At 44.7% G+C, this 18,027-nt stretch overlaps 2 protein-coding genes across 3 annotated transcripts in view; one reads left to right on the forward strand and one right to left on the reverse strand.

Annotated features, from left to right (window-relative positions):
* The first annotated feature begins 61 nt into the window (after positions 1-61).
* NELFE (negative elongation factor complex member E) lies at positions 62-16,604 on the forward strand. 2 transcript variants are annotated; one of them, XM_088128608.1, is made up of 11 exons: positions 62-215; positions 4,535-4,630; positions 5,743-5,815; positions 5,922-6,067; positions 6,159-6,233; positions 7,421-7,455; positions 8,388-8,629; positions 9,485-9,629; positions 11,687-11,741; positions 12,047-12,149; positions 12,614-16,604. In XM_088128608.1, the coding sequence occupies exons 2-11, from the start codon at positions 4,556-4,558 to the stop codon at positions 12,685-12,687; spliced, it is 1,023 nt and encodes a 340-aa protein (XP_087984734.1). In that variant the 5' UTR covers positions 62-215; positions 4,535-4,555; the 3' UTR covers positions 12,688-16,604. The 2 variants fall into 2 exon arrangements, with proteins under 2 accessions (XP_087984734.1, XP_087984733.1); XM_088128607.1 differs by lacking the exon at positions 62-215 and adding an exon at positions 339-498.
* LOC103054626 (complement factor B-like) overlaps positions 16,586-18,027 on the reverse strand; it is a 31,431-nt gene continuing 29,989 nt past the window's right edge. Inside the window, exons 17-18 of the mRNA XM_088128606.1 lie at positions 17,230-17,279; positions 16,586-16,814 (exon numbers count right to left, since the gene is read on the reverse strand). Of these exons, the coding sequence (XP_087984732.1) occupies positions 16,638-16,814; positions 17,230-17,279 (227 nt within the window). The 3' untranslated portion in view covers positions 16,586-16,637. The remainder of the gene's footprint in view (positions 16,815-17,229; positions 17,280-18,027) is intronic.

Here is an 18,027-nt window from a genome sequence, read left to right on the forward strand (position 1 = left end):
CCTAATATGCAAATCCAGAACGCCCCCTCCGTTCTCCTTTCTTATTTTTCCGCCCTCGTGCCTCCAAAGTCAACTTCCTTTATTATCAGCCAATAGCTTTCGCGTTGCTGGGCGCCGTATGCAAATTAAGCCTCCCCACTCTTCCTCTCCCTCCTCCTCTTCCATCTTGGGAAGGGTCTGGCCTGAAAGGCAAGCCGGAAAAACAGAAACAACCGGTGAGTGGAGAAAAAATCGAAGCGAGGGTGCCAAGCCGCCGCTCCGCTCCGCATTGGCCTGAGCCGCAATGCATCCCGGGACGGCTCGGCCCCGCTCCGCGGGGAAAGCAGCTGGCCTGGCTCGCGGTGCACCCTGGGAGGGCGCGGTGCACCCTGGGAGGGCTCGGAGCGGAACGCTGCGTTGCCCTGCGCTGCCCGCGGGGTTTCGAGGCGGCGGGAGGAGGCGAGGCCGAGCTTGCGGCTGCCCCCGCTTTGGCGCCCTTGCAGGATTGCGAGCCCGGAGGTGAGTCCCGGCAGCGCGGGCCAGGGGGAGCGGGGGGACCCGGCGGTTACGCGGCGTGCGAAATCCTTAGCGGCTGCAGCGACATCCAGGGAGCTCCTCTTAGCTAAGGTCGGGACCCCCCCCCGCTGCCCAGAGAGGGGCTGCCCCTTTCATAGGGGCACGAAAGGAAAAGGCAGGCCCGAGCCCGGGGAAGGGGTCCGCCGAGCTCCGTTTGAGTCTCTTGCCACCCAGGCAGCAGCCGCCGCCGCCGCCGCCGCCGCAGGTGGGCGACGCCTCCGTCGGATGAATGAAGGAACCCAGGCGTGAGGGAACCTTGGCTTGGCGCTGCGGGGAGGGGGGGGTCTCGGCTGTGAACTGCACCACGAGGGAATCGCGGCGAGTATCCGGCAGATCCCCGCCCCCCCCCCCGCCGGGGAAGGCCTCGCCTCGGGTACAGGCGCCGCGCCCCCCTCCGTTCCTCAGGAGACTTTGAAATCGCGGCTTTTTCAGTGGGCGTTTGGGGGCCCGGGCCTGGGCGGAGGGAATCGGGCTGCTTCGGGTTGCCGGTGGTCGTGAGGATGGTGTCATGAGGGGGAATCCGTGCGGGCAGTCTGTATTCCTGGGATGTCCAATAACTTTTGATTCGTTGGACTGTATATTGCTCTCGGCTGCGGAGAGTTGTAGTACGAAGGAAGTGTTGCAGTACGTAAAGGATTGGCGCTGGCTCTGCTCCTGTTGGACGTCTACCTGAAGCTGCCGAGTGAGGTCATCTGATGGCCTGGGGTGAGGCTTCGGCAGTACGTTGGGGATACCCGGCTTTACATCTCTGCCCCGGGTGCTGTGGAGGTCCTGTCTCCGTGCTTGGAGGCTTGTGGGGGTTTGGGTGGGGAACAGCTCAGCCCTACAGAGGCTGAGGGGCTTTGGGTTTTGGGGCCCCCTGCTTCTGGGGACTTGCCATCTCTTGTTCTGGATGGGGTTGCACTGCCCTAAGCAGAATCTGGGTGCAATTTGGGGGTCCTCCTGGACTCACGGCTCCTGCTCAAGTAGGTAGCAGCTGTGGCCAGGAGAGCCTTTGCAGAAGTTGGTGTTGTGTGCTAGTTGTGCCCGTTCTTGGAGTGGGAGGCTCTTCTCAGGTCACTCATGCCTTGGTCACTTTCAAAATGGGCTACTGCAACACGGTCTACATGGGGCTGCCCTTGAAGAGCATCTGGAAGGTACAACTGGTGCAGAATGGGGCTGGGCGAGTAGTTATGTGCACTCTTCAGTCAGCACACATTATACCTCTGCTCCATGGACTGCACTGGCTGCCTCTTGGCTCCCGGGTTCAATTTGAGGTGCTGGTGATGACCTATAAAACTCTTTATGGAATGGGGCCAGGTTATTTGAGGGCCTGCCTCTCCCTGGTTACGTCTACCCATCCCATTAGGGCAGGTCGGAGAGGCATGAGGTCCTGTCTGTTAGGGGATGCCATCTGGCAGCACCCAGGAAGAAAGCCTTTTCTGTCTTGGCCCCCAGCCTTTGGAACATCACCCCCCCCCAAAGATCAGTTTGGCCCCTGATCCCGTTGGCCTTTTGTGAGGCCTTGAAGATGTGATTTGCTACCAGGCTTGGAGACCTGGATGTGCAGTAGAATCTGAACAGTGATTGTGTTGAGTGTTGATTGTTTTTTTTATAACTCAGGTGTGGATTATCTGGTTTTTTTTATAAGGTTCTATATATGTTTTATATGTTTTTAAGATTCTGTTGTTTTCTCTGTGGTGCTTTTAATTGTTATAAGCTTCCCAGTCATGCATTTGAGGTGGGCGGCTATATAAATTGAACGAATAAATGAATAGTTAATAGGACAAATAATTAAGTAGGTAGCCGTGCTTTGAACATTTCTAAGAGTTGCAAATTGTAATGGAAACTTTATCCATAAAGCATCCTATATTCCTTTACTTATCTATTGTACCCAGGATTTTCATCATGTTCTTCTAACGCAGTATTTCTCAAACTTTTTTCTCTCAGAGCCCCTTCCCACTTTTAAAAATTATGGAGGATCCCAAAAGAGCTCTTGTTGTATGGGTTATATTTATCAATGTTGACCATATTCAGAATTAAAATTGATATTTGCTGCTGCTGCTGCTGCTGCTGCTGCTGCTGCTGCTGCTGCTGCTGCTGCTTCGCACGGTTGTTTGATGGGATTTTAATATTGTATTATTTTTCAACATAGGCTGACAAATAATTTTGATTTTGCGGACCCCTGAGAGGGTCTTTTGGGGACCACACTTTAAGAAACATTGTTCTAGCATATAGAATATATATATATATATATATATATATATATATATATACACACACACACACACACACACACACACACATACATAAACACATAAAAAGGGTCATGAGGAAAGGTAAACAACCCTGGAGGTGGCTGACACCCTGAAGACACTCCCGTAGGTTAATAACTTTCATTTACCATCAATTCCTTGGAATACATTATTTATTTATGTACACTGTTTTTATTGTATTTTAATTAGTGTTTATTCTTGTTTTATTGCAAATTCAGGTGGCTCCTTGAGTGAGATGGGCGGTGACTAAATTTGAAATATAAGTAAATAAAAATATAGGCTGATGTATGTTTGAAGTACAGTGGTACCTCGGTTCATGAACTTAATTCGTTCCGCAACTCTGGTCGTGAACCGAATTGGTCGCAAACCGAATCAAATTTTCCCATAAGGTTCAATGTAAATACGGTTAATCCGTTCTGACCCCTACGAATGTGGTCGCCAACCAATTTTGGTCGCCAACCGAATCAAATTTTCCCATAAGTTTCAGTGTAAATACGGTTAATCTGTTCTGAACCATATGTATTTTTTTTTTAAACCACAAAAATATGAAACAAAGTACAGTATGAAGAGAGAGAACGCTAACCTTGCTTGAGGCGACTTCTGGCGTGGAGGACAGGAAGGCGGGTGGGGAGGCGGTTATTGTTTGGAGGGAGAGTCCCCCTCCCTACAGGAAGCCACGACCACGTGTCAGAGCAGGGAAAATGGCCGCGGGTCGTGTTCGTCACCCGATGCGGAGTTTGTGAACGGAAGCAAAATTTTGCAAACGGTGCTGGTCGCAAACCGAATTGTTCGTGAACAGAAGCGTTCGTGAACCGAGGTACCACTGTAGTTCTTTTTTGATGGAAGCACTTTGGTTATGCTGTATGGGGGGGCAGGGATGTTGCGTGTGCCTGTGAGTCATTCTGGAGTGCTGGCAACTATATGGACAGGCCATGCAGTTTTCTTGGCAAGATTTTCTGAAGTGGTTTACCTTCTTCCTCGGGCTGAGAGGAAAGGACTGGCCCAAAGTCACCCAGCCACTATCTGTGCCTCAGGCAGGACTAGAACTCAGGTTTTCCTGCTCCTAATCCAGCACCTTAATTGTTAGGCCAAAGTGGCTCTCATGATGATATATTTTAGGCATATACTGTGTTTCTAGTTAGATTGTATGGGTCTATCACCTGGGAGTGGGGAGACCCAGATTCTGGTAACCCCTTGGCCACAGAAGCTCCCTGAATAACTTTGGGCCACTTACTTTCTCTCAGTCCAACCTACCTCCCAGGGTGGTTGTTGCAGAGAAAAATGGGAGGGGGGAGTGCTATGGACATCATCTTGAGCTCCTGAAGGAAAGGCAGGAGGTAGGTAGGTATGCATGCATGTATGTATGTAGTCACCACCCATCTTGTTAAAAAGCGACTCTGGGGAGTTTATAGAGGAGATAAAATCAATTAAAATACAATATAAAATATACATTAATTCCACAAGTACCATAACATAAAACATAAATAGTATTTGAAAGATATTGTAATACATGTACAGTAATATGCTTGCTTTAAAAAATAGAAATTGCAGGGTTATAAATTACAAAAAAAGGCAACAATAACATATATGAATATTCAGTACAACAATAAAATATATTAAAATGTATTTGCTAATCCTGAGGATGCCCTGCCTGCCTGTATGCCCATCAGTAGCCAACCACCAAGCTTCACCTGACTGATTCCTTCCTTGATTTCTCATTCTAGGCAATACCGTACCATTCCATCATGATTGTTTTGCCACCTGGCCTAACAGAAGATGAGGAGGCTCTACAGAAGAAATTTGCCAAACTCAAGAAAAAGGTCAGATTGTGTCAGCTTGAGGATGAAAAATATCCTCATGAGGGTAGACAGAGAAAGGGACTGAATGGATCTTGGGAACCTGATATAATGATAAGTTAGTTGGGCAGGTAGGCTCCAGGCCCGTGGAATCTATTATTATTATAATTATGTACTATATTCACCCGCCTTAATGTACGGCTGCAGGAGTCAGCTACAGTGATCTAGCTGGTGAATATAGTAAATAAGAGAAGAGAAAGAACTGGAGAAATCACAAAATACAAAGACCTGCAAATAGAAATAGAGCAACTATGGCAAAAGAAAGCAAAGATAGTACCAATAGTTATAGGCACCTTGAGTGCAATCCCAAAACCTCTGGAGCACCACTTGAAGACCATCGGCAGTGACAAAATCACCATCAGTCCATTGCAAAAGGCAGCTTTACTTGGAACAGCTGACATCCTGCAACCATATCTTTTTAACACCCTCAAACAACATTTACCTATCCCAGGGCCTTGGGAAGGACTCAATAGGTGGATAAAAATGCCAAATCCAGCCTAAACATCTGGCTGGCTGTACCACCAACCACCACCACCACAGCAATAATAGTAATAATAGATTCCACAGGACTGAAGCATGGATTCTGATATAACCTCAGCAGTCATTTGTTTTAACCATGATTTACTGAACAAGCCAGAATGGCTTATTCAACAGACTGATAAATAATAGTTTTATTTACAAACCACCAGGTCTTAACTTCACATATTGGTATAAGCCCAAGTAAACAAGCTATTTAATGGCTTTTCGTGAGGTATGAAATGAGTATTGGAAATTAAGAAAGGCAAAGGGTATTTCTGAATATATATGTTGTTATCAGAACTGAAGCCTTACACTTTTCTTTTTTTTAAGTCATTCCTGTTTTTCATGTTGTTTGCTTTGTTTTGCTTTAGGAAAGACAGATATGTAGTTGTTGCTCTAGCCACTGTAAACCATTTGGAAGTCAGAAATCCAAATTTATTGCAGTAGTTTAGTGCAATAGGAAATAAATTGTCTACGCAATAGTGATTTTTGGAAAGGAAGGGAGGTTGGACTATGCATATCTTTGACTGACTTTATTTTTTCTTCTTCCAATCCAGAAAAAGGCTCTCATGGCCTTAAAAAAGCAACAGGGTTCAACCAGTCAGGCAATCCAGGGAGGAATTAAGCGTTGTAAGTTGGACTTTTGAGAAAAGGTGGGCTGCTGTGAGGGAGGTGCCCTCCTGCAAAGATCATCCATTTGGGGACAGCAGTTTTTTCCTTTCTTTCTTGTTTCCAGCCATCTCAGATCAGCCAGTAGTAGACACTGCAACAGCTACAGAACAAGCCAAGATGCTGGTGAAAACGGGGGCCATCAGTGCTATTAAAGCCGAGAACAAGAACTCGGGGTTCAAGCGCTCTCGGACTCGGAAGGGGAAGCCAAAAGTAAGCTGGGTTAATGCAAGGAGGTGCAGGAGAACCAGTATAGTGGGTCAGGATTGCTTTTAGCTTGCTTTTAATGCTTGTTTGTCTTTAGGAGACCAAGAAAGGATCTGCCCCAACTTACCAGCCTTTTCAGCGCAGCGTCTCAGCAGATGATGATTCCCGAGAGGTACCTGAGATACAATTCCCCAAATAAGGGTGGGAAATTGATTAGGGCAGAGCTTGCTTGTTTCTCCTTCAGTGGTTTGGAATATACAGTCCCAGATGTGACACTTTGATGGGGCTCCACCCAACTTCTGTGAAGTGCTGATATCCTTGGGTTCCCCTGGTGATGGATCTGTAAGAGCTTTTAATGCTTTCACCTGTTCTTTATCCTGGGATAGACTGGTATGGTGGAAATAGAGGGTGTGGAAATGCATTGTGGGAAGTAACAAAAAATCAAAACATTTCCAAGAATGTTGCACAATCCTTTCTTAGGATAAAATGAATGCTGAAGAAATGTTCTTCAGTTTTCAGCTAGCCACAATTCCTCCACCCCTGCCCCATGTTTACACTCACAGTGACTTCTCACAGCCCAAAGCTATTCAGATTTTTAAACATTAGATTTACATCCCACCTCAACATTAGATTTACATCCCACTCCCAACTCAAGGCAGTGCATGTACAGGTAGTCCTCGCTTACTGACCATAATTGGGACTGGCAACTCCATTGCTAAGCTCCATGGTTGCTAAGTGAAAAATCATGTGATTGCGCCGAATTTATGATGTCACTTCCACTTCTGTTAAGACATCATGTGACTGCAACTTGCGATTTCACTTCCGCGTTCTCTGTTAATTCTGCTTGTTGGAAGCTGGTTGTGAATCTTGCAAATGGCGATCATGTGACCACGGGATGCACACCAGTTGTGGAGTGCCTGAATGGCTATCTCTTGACCACAGGATGTTATAATGGCCATAAATGTGAGGAATGGTTGTAAAGCTGGGTTTTTTCAACTGTTGTACCTTTGAACAGTTGCTAAACAAGGTAGTTGGTAAGCAAGGACTACCTGTAATCCTCCTACCTCCTATTTTCCCCACCACAACAATCCCATGAGGTGGGTTGGGCTGAGAGAGAGGGACTGGCCCAAAGTCATCCAGTTGGCCTCTGTGCTTAAAGGAGAATCTGACTTCCCTGTCTTCTGGTTTTTAGTTCAATACAGTACCTTAAGTATTACACCAAACTCTCATTCTTCTGCCAGCCCTTGGTCATGCTGGCTAAAGATTATTTCCTGATTTCAACACAGGATTTGCTAAATGATGTTAACTTGTAATTTCACACTTAATAAGCCATCTTTTTTTTAAAATGTTTCATTTTAGGCCCGGCGCCCCCAAAGGAAGTATCTGTATGAGAGGTTGGTTCCATTCATATCATTATTATGGTACTATCATGATAATTGCCCTCATTGATGCCAACTTTGGCAAGCAGAATCTATTCAGTCACTGGAGAAATCCAGATGATAACGATTGGGTTGTAGTAACTGTAGTGCTTTTGTACTGAGGCATGGCAATCACTGTTTAGTGTAACTTTCTTCTTTTGGTGATTTTAGTTGAGACTAAATAGATTGAAAGGTTCCTCACTGTGAAAAATATGCACTTAAAGAATTCGGAGCCTAAGAATTGATTCTAAAAGCTAGAACTCATTCTTTTTCCACACATAGATGCATATTTCTAGCACTGATTCATGCAAACCACCCAGGACTTTATCAACCGATTTGGATATTTGCTGGCCTGTAGTTCAGATGTGCAAAACACTGAACTAAATGATGTGTGTAGGTGAAAAACTGCCCTATTTTTTTTTTTTTAAACAAATGACAATCCTTTAAAAAGAACATCAACAGAGTCTAATGAGACTGTAAGGGGCATCATGTTTATTATGGCAAAAGGGTTACCCCGAGGGATGGAAGAGATCTGATGGAAATCAAATGTAACAAGTGAGAATGACGTTGCTAAAAGTAGTAATTTGCAAGGTATTTGGGGAATGATAACAGACGTTAATAACTGAAAACAGTTTTGAAAGTTTGCTGCAAGCAAATGGGAAGAAAGAAAAGGCAAGTGGCATGACATTTGATACTCAAAAGCCGGAAGCAAAACATGAAGGCAATTATGTCAATGTTGACTCTTGTTTGCCTACAAGACCAAGTGTTGTATTTCATGGCATCTATTTCCTCCTGTGCCCCGTAGCTCTGATTTGGGGAACTAGATGCCAAGGGTCCTCTCGCAGGTCCTGCTTCAGATTCTGCAGCCTCTGGGGAATCAATTCTCCTCCTTCCATGCTCTCTCCTAGCTTTGTGAGTCCCAGTGATTGTCTGCGAGATCCCGAGAAGGAGACAGAAGAAGGCAGGGATCCAGACAAAGAACCAGACCAGAGTGAAAGTCTGCATGGTCACGAGAGGGACTGTGACCGGGATCGGAGCCGGGACAGGAGTAGGGACCGGGACAGAGATCGAGACAGAGACCGGGACCGAGACAGAGACCGGGACCGAGATCGGGATCGAGGGCGTGAGCGGGACAGAGAAGGCTTCCGCCGTAAGAAATACTTGGGTCTTCTGAAGGGCAATGTGGATAGTATAGATTAGGAGTCCTCTTACTTTGAAGCAGGTGGGCATATACAGATGACGGAGAACATGTGAGGACCATGGGGGATGGACATGCACATTCCTTAAATGGCTGCTCTCTTGGCGTGGCTGGTCACAGAATTAAAAAAACAAGTAGATATATGCCAACCGGAGAGCACCCATTTCCCAGCTAAATTGATGCCTGCAGGATCCATGCAGTGGACTGTTGGATTGAGCTGGAATCCCAGTTTACCGATAGTGGAATCCAGCCATTTAGTAGTATAGCTGGGCATTGTAATCAGCAGGAAATAAATGTGAGAAATAAGCCATTAACATACTTGGCAATGGCAAGAGTTTGATTGGGACCCAGAGTACCGTATATCCTCGTAAATAAGTTGAGAATTTCAGGTGCCAAAATACACCCCCAAAATTGGGTTTGGCTTATCCGCATGTATATACAGTAATAGTTGTTTAAAGTACCTGCATATAAGCCCATCTGTGTATAAGCTGGCCCTCAAATTTTTAACCAAAATACTATGAAAAATGGATAATGCGTGGATTACCCACGGATAAGCCTATTGTGAAATTTAAAGCAAACAAAAATTTCAAGGGTCGGCTTATCCGCAGGTGGCACATTTTTCACAGTATTTTGGTTAAAAATTTGAGGGCCACCTTATACACAGATGGGCTTATATGTGAGTATATATGGGATATTGATTCTGCGAGAGAAAAGAGAAGAAGATTTGGTGTTCTGTGTAATTTGCAGGGCTCTGGCAGAATTGAGGTACAATCTTTTTCTGAGCTTTTTTTTCCCTTCGTTACCCAGGATCAGATAGTTTCCCCGACTGGCGTGTCCCCCGCAAAGGGAATACGGTGTATGTGTATGGGGCAAATATGAATGAGGCCATGTTGAGTACGGCTTTCTCGGCCTTTGGGAACATCATTGACCTCTCGGTAGACAACTTCCGCAAGTGAGTGCCGGGAAGAAGGTGGGCGGGCTCTCAGAAGAAAGTCCAAATGATGCCCTCAGTGGAAATTTGCATGAAAATGAAGCAGAATCTTGCCAAACAATTCACTCATCTCTTTAAGGGAACCGTGGCCATCTTCAAGACGGCTGCCTCATTTCCACTACCTCAGAATACAAATGATGTTACAGTTATCCGGAAGTTTATCCCATCGTGCTATATTGTCCATAATCTACGGATCTGTTTCTCAGGATTGCGTAGATATGGACAAGGATCTGCATCCAGAATTGAGGAATCTTCTCTAGTATTGCTTTGCTAGCCATTGGGAGAAGATAACGTTGAAATAATCTTGAAGGGGATTGATATTTCCCATGCAACAATTTCTGCCCTCCTGGGTCATGGGCTGAGATCCCACCTACTGCTGAGATGGGATGGACTTCTATAGATTCTGGGTGTTTTAGAGTGAAAACATCAAATATAAAATCAAAACATTCCTCAAACCACAACTGCCCACCCCCAGTTAAAATTGCATCAAAGGCTAAAGGGCCACCTGGTGATCACTGGGTTTGCCATTGAACGCCTGCTGATAAAGAAGCTTTTTTGGTGTCTTTGAAATGCCAGGAGTGAAGGGACCTGGTGCTCTGCTGGGAGAAGCAGAGTCCACACTGTCAGGACCACTGCTGCATTTCTGTTTTCTGGCCTGCATTTCTTTCACCTTGAGAGGTGAAAGGTGGGATCCCGAGTAGGTCCTCTCGGGATGACTAGCTTCCTTTGGGTTTAGGATGTTGTCTGGCCTTGCCATCGTGCCTTGTAAATCATACTTCATGGCTTAGCTTTGTGTGTCGATCCACTGATGTGGTCTATTCAGTAAAACCAAAATTAGATACGGCTTAGCCATATTCCTCAAACTAGAGTTGGGGTTTTAGCTGAAGCAAAGAATTCATGGGTTGGAAAGAAGAGACTTGGTTCTTTGGTTCCTTCAGCCATGCTGCAGACGTGGGTATTGTGTTCCTTGGGCACTTTAAAGTAGATTAAATAAAGAAAAATTAGTTCAAACAAGCTTTTTTTGTCCCTTGAATCCTGGGGTTTATAGTGAACCATCAGGTGGTCCATTGCCTCCTCCACGTGGTTGCCAGCCAGAGCACATTCACTGGCTCAGCCCCTGTCTTTGCCTCCCCACATTCACCCCCAAACAGCTGACCTCTCTTTCTGATACAGAAGGCTTAGCATTTAAAAGATTTCTATTAAAGAATGATTTTGACCAACAAGGTTAGGCTGAGAGTCGTTGCCATATGGCATCAGTTACACAAAATAATGCAAGTGATAAATACTTAATCTTGGATTACATTTTTAGTACACAAAACATGTTAATTTTTTTTTTTTTTAAATGGAGGGGATGGGAATGCATATACACGTGCAGTAACAATCACTATCTTATTTGCTGAAAAATGTAAACTCCCATGTTCTTAAAGACCAGAATGTAGGGAGGGTACGTTTACGGATGACTGAATTCAGTGGTCCTTGATAGGACCAACTACAAGGGGGCCAAAAATTGATTTTTTAAAAAAAGGGTTGTGAATCTTGCAAATGGCGATCATGTGACCACGAGATGCACGCCAGTTGTGGAGTGCCTGAATGGCTATCTCTTGACCACAGGATGTTATAATGGCCATAAATGTGAGGAATGGTTGTAAACTGCAACCAGTTGTGTGGTCGCAGCCACTCTCTTCAATTTTTGACTCCTCTTACTGCCCCTCCATGGGCCTCTCTAGTCCCTGCACTTTCAAATGTTTATTTAATTGCAGAAATTAATTCCATAATTGCAGAAAGCTTGAGAAGTCCGCTTTAACTGCTTAGTGGCCTTGTTCCCCCTCCTTCCCCTCCCCTTCCTCTGCTTCTCCTTCCATTTGGGACAGAGGGACAGAGATTTGCAACTTTGGGTCGCCACCCACATGGACCGCGGCTTCTCGATAAATAGCGCCTTGGGCCACTGAGCAGTTAGCCACCTGGGGACCTCCTCTCCATTACCCTCACTAACTGTTCTCTTCTTTTCCCACCCTCAGCTGTGCTTTCGTCACCTATGACAAGATCGAATCAGCAGACCGAGCGACTGCTCAGGTATTGGAGAAGGCATTTTCTTACAGATGGCAGAAGCAAAACAGGAGGAACGATGCTGGAGCCCCAGCTCCCTCCATCATTTTTTACTCTTTGCAGTTGGCCGAGCAGCGGGTTCTAATGATCGCATTATATCGGGGATCAGCCCCTCCCCCTTTTTTTGTTGCTCTGATGCCAGACATCATTGTAGGATGATGGACCTTGGCTTGGTCAAGTCTTACTGGCCTTTACGAGACAGGCAAGTCTCTCTTTCTTTTCTCAAAGCTGGTCTGGGCTCTTGAGCAATTGGGTGTCTTGTCTCCTCACAGCTCAACGGTACCGTCGTGGAAGATGTGAAGCTGACGGTCAGCATCGCTCGCAAGCAGCCCATGTTGGATGTGGCTGTCGGCAACTCCGTCTGGGGAACTTTGGGTGAGGATGTGGATGTAGACGGAAGCATGAGAAGTGCCAGGAAGGGGGTGCAAAGCCTCTGAGGGCAGATGCGTATGCCCAACAAGGTCCCCAGGCCAATTTTTTCTTTACACTCAAAGCAGCCCAAACAATGTTTTCCACTCATGCAGTTGCTTGGGGCTCCATCTAGGTGCTGTTCTACATTGTCCCTGCTTGTGCTTGAAAACCTAAGACGGGGACTAAATAAACATGCCTAGGCCTCACTGGTAATTAGGGTCTGGCATCAGAGGACCCAAGATCAAGTCATTCCCAAAACATTTCTGTATCCGAAATTAAAGTTGCGGGGAGAGGGGACTTATGCCCACTTCCACTCATCTCCATGTGCTTTGCATGTTTCTCTTTGGAGGTAAAGCGGGAGAAGTGGGAGAAGCCAAAAGCTATTTATCTTTTGCTGGGGTCACTGACGTCTTTCATTTCCTTTTCAGCCGTGATAAACACCATAAATGGTTCTCATCGAGACAAGCGATCCCAGGTTATTTACAAAGAGGATAACTTTTGAAGTGTAGGAACACCGATCCCCATCTTCTCTTTGCCTTGTTCACTTAAAAGATTCAAATAAACATTGGCTTTTAAAAACTTTTTGCACCGTGCTAATTCCAGTTTAGGACTGAGGCTTCGAAAAGTGCTGTGTCCTTTTCTTCCAAGTGCCTTTAACACAAGCTTGAACCTCAGTGCTTCCCCAGCTTGGGAAACAGCTTGATTCTATAAATGCAGGGGATGGTCTAAAAGAAAATGTAGATGGACCATCAGTTCCCTGAATTATTTGCTGTAGATACTCGGTTCTTTCTGAATGTGACTTAACAACAGAAAATGAAGTGATTGTTTTCATCGACGCTATGCTGCTGAAAGAAAGGAAGGTTGAGGCCACCAGGCTAGAAAGACAGTGAATACAATTTAGTTTGATAACAAAAACAATTCATTAGCTTCAGAATTAGCCAAGCATCAAGCAAAGTTTGGGGATAACATGATGATCATCTACATAGAAAAAAGGCCAGTTGGTTTTGAATCCTGTGATTTAAGCATAAGTCATTAAAGGACTGGAAGAAGAGAAAGTAAAAGTTCTGAATGAAAAGTATGAGAAGATAGATTAATCTCCCAACCAAATGAATGGATAGTAGGTGTAAAGCATGAGGATATTTGAATATGCTTGGAACAGGGAGAAGAATTGTGCTACGGAGGGACACAGAAGTGCGTGGAATTATGCTAATGGGAGTATGGGAAAGGATACTCAGAGTGATGAGATGGAAGAGGCTGTTTAACGAGGAGAAAACTTAAAGATGAAAATAGTTTGTCAAAGGGAACGGAAATAAATGTTATATATGTTTATGGCAAAGAAAAATGGATGAAAAGGAAAGAATAGGTACTGTGAGAACGTTGAAAAATGCTAAGATGATGTAGCTGGAGAAATGTTAAAACACGGATGCAGTTTGCTCGTGGAAGGGCTATGTGACTGCATCTGTGCCTGACAATTGGAAGAATCCTGTTACTCCTGATACAAAGGCAAAGCGGGTTACTGTAGAGGGAATGGCTTTGAAGGACAGGAGGAGGAGCTCCTACCAAGGGAACAATCATAAGAGGGGCTTGGGCTCCGCCAAGGAAATAACATGAGAAAATATCTCAGGCATGCCCCTCCTATCTTCAAGTTCACATGAAGATAAAGTGAGAGAGGGGGAAGCACATTCAGACTTGCAAGATTCTGTTACTTTAGATGTTCCAATAAACATTTCCTGTCCTATATGGTATTGGTCCCTTAGTCTGGTCTACCTTGTTGGGCTGACAGTTACTGAGAAATGTATGAACGGTAGAAATGTTTATTTTAGTTTGTTGATAGATAAAAGTGCATTGGTAAAGCAAATAGGCTTGAGGTATGGAAAGTTTCTGCAAATTCAGAATTGGAAATTATTGATTGGAATAAGACCAGGATACAATGGGAGCAAAGCATGTGTGTGAATAAATGGAATGCTTAGCAAACGAACAGGAAGTAAGACAAAGATGTGTGATGCCCCCTTGGTTATTTAATGTATTTATGGAAAATATGTAAGAAATGCTTGTGATAGTAGAGTTGTGTTGATTGGGAACTTGAATGTGCAGATACTTTTGTATATTCAGAATGACATGTTGGCTGCGAATTCCAATTACAGGTAGTCCTTGCTTAATGACCACTCATTCAGCGACCATTCAAAATTACAACGGCACTGAATGAGTGATACTTGCGACTGGTCCTTGTACTTAAAACCCATGTGACATCCTCACGGTCACATGATTGCGATTTGGGCACTCAGTGACCGGCCCACATTTCCAACCGTTGCAACATCCTGCGGTCACATGATCGCCATTTCCGACCTTCCCACAAGCAAAGTCAATGGGGAAGCTGGCAGGAAGTCAGAAGTTGCAATCACATGAAGTCCTTGCTTAATGACCTGCGCAGTCCTCACTTAAGCCTGCTGCTGGAAATGCCATCATAAAGTGGCACGGTCACGTGACGTTGCGCTCAACGACCACATCACTTGACAGAGTTTCCAGTCCCAATTAGCATCATTAAGTGAGGACTACCTGTATTTGCAGTGAACATTAGATAAGCTGTATGATACCATGATGAGTATCAGTTTAAAATGTATGTATCAAAAGCCAAGATTGCTTATTTGTTTATTTATCATACTTCTCTCCCACCACAGTTTGAAGGCACTTGGTGGCTTCCTAGATAAGGACAATGAATTAAACTTCAACAGTACCATTCAGCTTAAAAAATAATTCTACTTTATAAAATGGTCAACCCATAAATCAACACAACAATCACACATGCACAAAAGGCAGGAAAAAAAAAAGAATAGTTCTGTTTGAGAGGAGATGGAATAAATAATTGCGAGTTATATATAAAAGGCAAAAAAACTAGAGCAAGTATTTCGGTATTGGTAGAATATTTATTAAAGGCGGGGGGGGGAGCCACAGAGAAAGTTTACAATGTGCAAATGTTGGTAGGTTGTGATCTGTTGCCCCAAAAGAATGTTGAAAAATTGAAAATAACTGTATGAGAGCACGCTTCTGCCCCCTTTTGGATGGCAGTGAGAACTGCAAAAATGTCACAGTGGGATGTAGGGGGAATGGGTTACTTAAGTCTGTGTTTTGACACAAGAAGAAACAGGCCCAGGATGTCTCCTGAAGGTGGAATGAAGCTAAACGTGAGTGACTCGTATGAAAGAAGGACGTTAAAGTGATTTGACAGAGAGAATGAAGATCAAATAGCAGAACAACAGGAGGCAAGGATGGAGTTGTGGCTGGACTAATTTGATGAGATCTTCAAGAGGAAAAATGTAAGTTTAAAAATAAAAAGGGAACGTGTGAATCTGTGTATGAAGGTGGTGGAAGGAATGATGGTTTGCAAGGATACGGAGAAGTATAGAGAACGGTGTTTGTAGCGGTGTTAGCTGCGTTTTCTCTTATTTCGCGCCTTCCATTTCCTTTGCTTACTAGTTCTTCCTTATTTTCTGTGTGGCACATAATGTTGCATACCCAGAAAGGGAATAGCTTTATGGATGTGCACGTAAAGGTGTACTTCTGTTTTCCAGTGTTTTGCTGTAGTAAATCTGGCAGCTCACAAACATTGAATTATTTTGTTATGTTGCATATGTCTCGGGAAAAATAGACAACAAAGCTACGCCAGCATGAAGACTTGGAAGCTCTTCAGTTTAGCCGAGAACTTGGAAATGAAACAATTGGCTAACGGATTGTGGGAATATATGCCAATTTGATCATAAGCCATCACAAGCCAGAAAGGCTTTGATTCCTGTAATGCCATTTTAATGGGGTATAATATGAATTAACACAGTTGTCATTTCTTGGAATTTCTGAAAAAGAATTATTTGGCAGATACAAGTTGTTGATGTGTGGAATATGCCTGGTGTCAATCCGTCTACACGTGGTTCTCCTTATAGCCTCAACCTCCACTCCCACCAGAGTTGGAAAGTCTGTGTTTGTGGCAGACTAAGCCAAAAGTCCTGTTAACACACACAAATGGGTTGCTATCTTTCCTCTCTCCACCATGTGCCATTCTGTCACCAGAGTTGGGGGCTTAGCATCTCATCAGAACCTGGAATGGTGTCACTGGCTTTATAGGAACCAACATTTGTTTGCAAATCCTGGTTGTGTAAATCCAAAATAGTGGCTCTTTACTATGGCTAGATGTTCTGGGAGTTGCAGTCCCAGTACAACTAGATGGCACTAGGTTGGGTAAAGGTTCCTTAGCTTCACTTAAGGGATTACGTTATTTTAACCAGGTTTTTGGCTTAAGATGTCATGCAATTAGGGATAAAATCACTCACCTGCGTGTGTATGCCTCCCTCCCTCCCTGACATTTAATACACAATTATTAATATTGCATTCAATTAAAGGGACATGGAGATATTTGATCCATTTATTCAAAACATCTCATGTGCGATGGGAAGAGCCAGTTTACAGGAAATGCAGATCCTCTCTCAATTGCTCCTTGAGCCAAGGTAGGATTTTGAAGATGTTGATGTAGAAATCCCTGGTGTAGGGGAGGGGCGGCTGCTTTTCAGGCTCCGAGTCACACGGTAATGATACATTACCTTTGCAAGCGTCAGCCACGCTCCAACTCATCACACCCAACTAGAGAAGGAGAGAAAGATGGAGAAAGAACCATGGCTGTAAAGCTTGACAGAATCCAGTGCAGTGTTTTTCAAACTTGGCCAATTCAAGATGTGTGGACTTCAACTCCCAGAATTCCCCAGCCAGCCATGCTGGCTGGGGAATTCTGGGAGTTGAAGTCCACACATCTTGAACTGGCCAAGTTTGAAAATAACTGCTCCAGTGGGAAGAAAGCCATAGCTAAGCAGGGCATACAAATCATTTTGGTTCATCAACCAATGTGGCTGCCCGTGGTTGGGACCCAAAATAGTAAAACTGGACCACATGCCTTCCCCATTACTAATGGCTTTAAGGAATAAGCTGCTTATATTTGAGGACAGGAATGTTTGTCTGTTTGACAGGGAAGAGGCTGGGTTTGGCTCAAGCAACTGCTCACCTGGATGTAACGTAGCCTTCTCTGAATGAGGAGTGGACCACCAGCATCATCTGCAAGCAAGAGAACCAAGGGGCTTAGCCAAGGAGTTAGCTGGCTGCGCACAGCTGGGATCTAAACCTGAACAGTGTACCAGAAGCCAGCTTTCCCCAGCATTTCAGACACCAAAAAAGGTTCTAATTTTTAAAAGTAGTGAACGAGAAAGGATTGAATTGTTAATATTCCTCCTTGGGTATTCACTCCACAACCCAAGTGACTAGAAAGCTGTGTTTCAAAACCCTCTGGGAGGTTTCCAGCATGTCATATGAAGACCACGTGTGGTCCAAGGGAAGCAATCTTGCAGATGATCCATCCTTGGCTGCCAAGAAGTACTGTCCGGTGAATGACCTGCATTTTTAAATTAACTCTGGAAGAGAGGTTACTTAGACAAGCTGCTTCTTCCTATTTACTCTTGCGAGCTGCGAGATAACAAACTTTCTGCTCTAACTCTTGCCCTCTTGTCCTGGCAGTGCCCAATACCTGCTAGACACTTAATCCTCATGAATATCTAACCTCCCCTTGCTGATCCCTAAATGAAGCAACACTGGGGTGGAGAGGGAGGGAGAGGTGGAAGGGCTATAAAACTTGCCCAGCAAAAGCAACCCCTTTGTGAGTCAAATTCCAGAGACTGTCCCTGCCCGTTTGGGGTCACTATGGCAGATTGGGGAAGAACCCCTGGCGCTCTATGTAATTAATAGGGACAACGTTAATAAACTTGATCTTGTTTATTTCAGTCCTGGCACCTCCTCTAATGTTCTGCAT

This window comes from Python bivittatus, unplaced genomic scaffold, assembly GCF_059951505.1.
Source record: "Python bivittatus isolate LINGU-HERP-01145 unplaced genomic scaffold, Pbiv_v1 ctg000750_np1212, whole genome shotgun sequence".
In the NCBI taxonomy this organism is placed as follows: domain Eukaryota; kingdom Metazoa; phylum Chordata; class Lepidosauria; order Squamata; family Pythonidae; genus Python; species Python bivittatus.